At 40.5% G+C, this 6,088-nt stretch overlaps 1 protein-coding gene across 1 annotated transcript; it reads right to left on the reverse strand.

Moving 5' to 3' along the window:
- Positions 1-900: 900 nt before the first annotated feature.
- On the reverse strand, positions 901-5,429 carry HINT3 (histidine triad nucleotide binding protein 3; the record flags this gene model as incomplete). The annotated part of the gene is made up of 4 exons (XM_009073697.1): positions 901-948; positions 3,101-3,227; positions 4,017-4,086; positions 5,312-5,429. Coding segments are annotated over 4 exons (363 nt in total), but the record flags the coding sequence as incomplete, so codon positions are not given.
- Positions 5,430-6,088: the final 659 nt, after the last annotated feature.

Genomic DNA, 6,088 nt, shown 5'->3' on the forward strand with positions numbered 1-6,088 from the left:
AATTTTGGGCTGAGTCCCTGGCATCCCAAATTCAAATCACATTACTCTTATGTAAGCCTGCTACATACTTGCTGCACTAAAGACCCATTACTCTTATGACTTCATTCAGAATCCAAATTTAGCCAAGGCATTAGTAATCTCCAAGGGACTTCCAGTGAGAACAGTATCAGAAAATCTGGATTTCTGTATCCACAGCCATGCAGAAGAGCAGTATATTAAATCCATTCCTTTGAACTCTTCAAATTTTTTGTAAACATACAATGACTAATTTCAAACATTGTGCACATAAGGGGGAAACTTACACATAAACTGTACTCTATGTTATACAGCATTATCACACCTTGGGCACCTATTGTACTAACATTTACTGTGTCACTGTGATGCAGGTAACATTGAAGTGCTTTAGCACCAGGAAGTTAGTACTGCACTTTCAGCAATGTCCCTGCCTAATAACTAGGCATAACTAATATAACATAAATAACAGACACAGATGGAAACTTAAAAGTTTTAAGTGTTACCTGCAATCCCAGTACAATGCATCTTGAAAATAAAAGCCTGGCTCCACAACAAATACTCCTTTTGGTACCAAAAGATGCATGTTGCCTGTTAGTTGTAACTTGTTGCCTCAGCTGCAATACATTCTGCTGCTGTACCCTGCCTTTTACTAGGAAAAGTTCCCTGCCTCTGTGTGTGTGTATTAGGTATGTATATACACAAATATAAAATTATAATTCACATAGATCACCCTGTTGTCCAGATGAAGTATCTCAACTGAGAATTAGGTTGGCAGCAACAAATTCTGTTTTTTTATCCTGGAATATTATTGGCAACATCAAACTGTGCAACCTTATATCAGAGCTCAAAGACAAACTGGCTAAGGACCCAAGGCTAAGAGTGCATTCAGCTGGCAGCATTTCCAGTTTGCAGCCTCTCAATCAGTTGTTCGGCCTACGAAAGAGAGAAAGCAATGCATTAACCACACCGCGGGCCTTCAGCTTACTGAAAATTCCACCTTAAAAACAGTGGCACTGACAGCATTTACTCTGCACTTTTACAGACACAGCATACAACAGAAGCAGAATAATAACAATTGCTTTGAACAACAGACTCAGTTTCCATCAAACACCCTCGAGGCAATCAGAAGAGGAAACATAACCTACAAAAGTCAGAGGATGTCTGAGCAAATAAACAGCAGATTATTAAAGCACTCTGATTTTTAAGACAGCAGTGCTAAGAACAATCAAGTGGTGAGATCTGGGATTCTTTGCAAGACACTCCAGAACAGCATGTTGTGATCTCTCATCACCCAACAAGCTGCACACCATCAGGCACATGTGTTGCCAAGGGATGGAGCGTGTCACCTATGTCCCTGTGCTCATACATACTTTTCTCAACCTATAGCTATTTATGCACTTAGCACAGTTGTATTTTGTACATGTAACAGCACCAGCAAAGGGCCCTTAGGCTCAGGGCAGAAGAAAGTCTGCCAACAAGCAGGTCAGACTGGGCATGTAGAGGCTAACATGGCACTTCTGAAAAAAATCACTTTACTGTCAGCCTTTTCTTGTTTTGCCAGTCCCACCGAATTAACGTTTTGATTTGAGCATTGCTTGATGTTTTATTAAGATCTGCAAAGGAACTACACTTTTAAAGGTGAAAAGCTTAACTTTGGCATATTTTAAATACAGTAAAAATGCAATCAGCTATTTAGGGTAGGAACACCTTAACAGGATTTCAGTAGTTACTGCAGTTTATTTGCAAATAAAGCTACATAAAGCACAGAGCAACTGAAAATGAAGTTATCTGAATCCTGTTTTGCATTCTTAAATAAGTACCACATTCAAGATTATAATAATTAAAAGCATTCCAAGCCAAACCAAAACCAATACGAACCCAAGAACATTTTCCAAATCAGCAACAAGTCAAAATATCTTTTAAAGCGCATCCATACTGGATAATCACACTTGGTACAGATCTTCCTGAGATAGTCCAAGATAATAAACAGCAAAATTACATAGCTATACTTATTTGAGAGCCAAATATCTGCAAGATGCTCAACCACAGAGCAGAGACATCTGTTTTTTTTGAGCTGGGCGAGATCTTCAATGACTACTGTGAAGAAGCCAAGTTTCTTCTCTTTAAGGAAGAGGCTGTCTACATTCTTTAGATGAGACAGACCTTTTTCAGAAACTTGGATTTGGGGCTGTGCAGTGATACCAGGATGCTGCAGCTACATTGCAAGGATAGGTGCTTTGCTGTATCAAAGCAGTGAGTGAGCTTTAAATCGAGAGAGAGGAAGATTTTCAAAGTCCTTTAGTCAGTCCCAGTTCAGTCTCATTGCTTATCATTACTGACATAAATCAGCAAAAACTAACTTAAATCAGTACAAGCAATGTTTTTGGTAGACACTTCTTTTAGTCTACAGATGACAAGACGACAAAAATGACGTGAACTGACAGGAGGAAACAGCTTCAATCTGTGCCAGGGGAGGTTTAGATTGGCTATTAGGGAAAATTTCTTCACTGAAAGGTTTGTCAGGCATTGGCACAGGCTTCTTGGGGAAGTGGTGGCAGCGTCACCACCCCTGGAAGTGTTCAAAAGACATACAGATATGGCACCCAGGGACATGATTTAGTGGTGAGCACAGCAGTGCTGGGTTAATGGCTGGACTTGACCGTCTTGGAGGTCTTTTCCAACCGTAATGATTCTATGATAAATGCCATCATTAGGTGGATGTGTTTTTCACCTACACTGGACAACCCACGGTATGTACAAAACTGTCCATCACATTTGAATATATCCTTTTAAAGTAAGAACCAAATACTCAGAGTGTCCACAGAAGCACATCGCAGAACGAGCTATATGTTAGATGCAGAACTACTATACTGTTTGCTGTCAGTTATTAGCACTAAGCATAAACATTAAGGTTTATACCATTACATTTTCTCAAACTGTTAATGCAAAATATACATAATTAAGAATTACAGTAACAACAAAATCACTAAAGAATTCCTGGACACCGTTCAAAGGTTAGAAAGACATCACATTTTCAGCTTGCAATTGACAACCAACCAAAAAAACTCATCTGTGTTAGATTTACCGTGATAAACCAGTAGGAGTTGATTTTGTAATAGAGCTTGGCAAAGAATCCTAGCTGACTGGCTGGGGCCAGGACGTGAAGATGCAGGTGGGCTATTGAGCAGAACGGAGGCCAGTGGAAACCCATTCTTTACAAAAGAAAAAGAAGCAAAAGATACTGGTGATTCAGGAAGAAGTGGAACATTGCAAAATATTTAACATCATCAGTGGAAGTAACAACTCATCATGTTTTCCTTGTACATAAAAGCAGGAACAAAATGCCCTTTCATTATATCACGGAGAAGCTTTTCAAAAGCTCATTAACCTCCTCCTTCACATCTCTGTATTTAAGACACTGTTTTTTTTCTAAAGGAGTGTTTAAAAAAGAAAAGCAGCTTAAATATATCCTATCTAGTTTTCATCTGGAAAGCCAACTATCTATTTTAATCATGAGGGCTCACCTCCCTGTTTCTCTACACTGTTTAAATTATGTTAGATTACTTGAGCTATCAAAGGCACTGCCTTAAGCTAAAGGGTGCAGGACTGAAATCAAATGACTGCAGGTATGTCTGAAGCACAGTGTAGTGTCCTGCTTGAACAGGGCAAAGCTTACCTCCCCTCTGGAATCTAGGATTTAGAGCACACTTTCAGCACAGAAAGCAGTCTTTTAGGTAAGTTCTTGGAAGTGCCCTCCCTATCCCAAGATGTGGTTAAGAAACAACCTCAGAGCTGGAACACAATCTGTGCTGGAAACTCACCAGAAAAGGAGTTTGTACTCAATGCCAGCACATTCTGTTGGAGAAGTCATGCAATAAGTGAATACACATCTGATCTCTTCAATAAATCATACTGCAGTTTTTGTTACCATCTCTAAAATAACATTCTGGAAAGTAAAAAATCAGCTTACACTCAATAGACAGAAGGTTTCCATCACATACCTTACGTCATTCAGATCACTAAAATTATTTTTCTGGAGAACAGCTTTTCCAACTTCCATCATTCTCTTCACTGTTGAACACAAATTTCATTTTAAAAAGGCATTCTTCAGAGCATTAACCTAAACACACTGATTACATTGAGATCAAACAGGGGTTTTCAAAATATAAACACAGCAACTGTTCCTAATCAAACAGTGACAATCAAGACAGTGTGTGCAGTGGTTGACTTGAAATTTGCCACTGTTGCCAACTCCCACATTAGTTATGCTTTTCAATGTGGTTTTGTTCTAAGAACTTTGGCCAAAGTTTCAATGCTATCACCACACCCTTATGAAAAAAAACCCAAATACTGATTGGTCAGAATGATGATGTGTACACTAACTCCAGTGTTCCATCTCTACACAGCTACAGGACTTTGAACTCCAGGTCCTGTGCAGCCTGGTCTAAGTTTCAGAGATGCTATGCAAATTTAAATTAAAATAAAACTTATTACTAGGACAAAGTTTCATTCCTGTATCACTGATAAAAGCAGCAACCCCAATACAAAAACACAAGGCAAAAGTCGAAGGAATTGCCTTGAACCCAAAGACATAGAGACATTTTTTTCTGCAGAAAACCACTCTGTGCTTAGAAGAGAAATACAGTGATGCAAGGTTGGCAACATGCAACTATAACTCTTTCCTTGCATTATCTGTAAATTTCCCTAAGGTATGTGTGGCTGCAGCTTCTTCTGTTACTCAACACACTCAGACAGGCATATCTTGTGAAACAAATTCCAGAACAAAGTTTTCTTATTAAACAAAAAGCCTATCAACAATAAATCAAAAATATTTTAAGTTTATTGGAACACCACTCCCCTTTTCCATCTTTCACTCCCTTCTTCTCTGAAAAATAACACAGCACTTATTTGAAAGCATACATCTTATGAAATCCTTCTATAAGCTTTTCATATTATTTAAAATTCCATGTATGTATCTAAGAAAATGCAATGAAGCAGCACATAAATGCTTTAAAAATAAAGCTGCAGTCCCAACAAAGTGCAGAGGCATCTGTACTCCATGCAAACAGAAGAGATTTTATGCACTAGACCAGTATTTTTCCAGAATTGAAAAAAAAAAAAAAGTGCCATTCTAGAACAGCACATGGAAGCTCCCAGGAGGTATAAGTCCCTTCCCTAAACTCACACAAACTATTTCTGCATTTACACGTGGTGTTCACAGGTGATTTACTTGACAACACACCATTTAAGGCTCTGCAAAGTCATTTTCCTCTAGGTTCAACACACACAGCCTTACCTAAAGGTATGTGTTCTGTCTTCAGGGTTTTGCAGTTTCCTATGTGCTCCACGGGCACCACCAGGTAGTGGTGGGGAGCACCAGGTTTTCTATCTTTAAAGCAAGCAAGGTCTTCATACTAAAAGAGGATGCAAACATAGCAAATTGATTAGGATGAGGACATTGGCAAGGAGCTGGCAACAAAGTCTGTTTTCCCCATATCAATGTGATATACACAGTTGAAGTAACTAGCAAGAAGCCTTAACAACATCTCTGAAGCCAACCTACAAGCAGGATGTGTGTCCTCAGCTGACCTTCAGTCAGGACTCCTCAGCAGATTCATAGACTCATCAGGGCTGGAAGAAACCTTTAAGTTCTCCATCCATTAATCACGCACTACCACTGTAACCTCTAAACCACTAAATCTTCCAGCGCCAGATCCAGGTGCCTCTTAAGCACCGCCAGGGATGAAGATTCCTCCACCTCCCTGGGCAACCAACTACATGGCCTGAGCACTCGGTGCCAGCTTTAAGGCTTCCTGCTGCTGTACCAACACTGAGGACGGGATGGTATTTCCATCTGATCGGCGTTTCCCTCCTGTGCCCACGGGAGAGCTGAGGACCCTCCGGGCTGCACCCGCACAGGCCCCGGGAGGGGCGGAGAGAGGGAGGGAGAAAGGAAGGGACGGAAGGATGGAGAGAGGGAAGGACGGAGGAAGAACAGAGGAAGGGGAGCTGGGAGGGAGGAACCGACAGAGGGAGCGGGCACAGGGCGCCGCGCCAGGAGCCGGCAAAGCGC

Source organism: Acanthisitta chloris, unplaced genomic scaffold (assembly GCF_000695815.1).
Source record: "Acanthisitta chloris isolate BGI_N310 unplaced genomic scaffold, ASM69581v1 scaffold38444, whole genome shotgun sequence".
Classification (NCBI taxonomy): Eukaryota; Metazoa; Chordata; class Aves; order Passeriformes; family Acanthisittidae; genus Acanthisitta; species Acanthisitta chloris.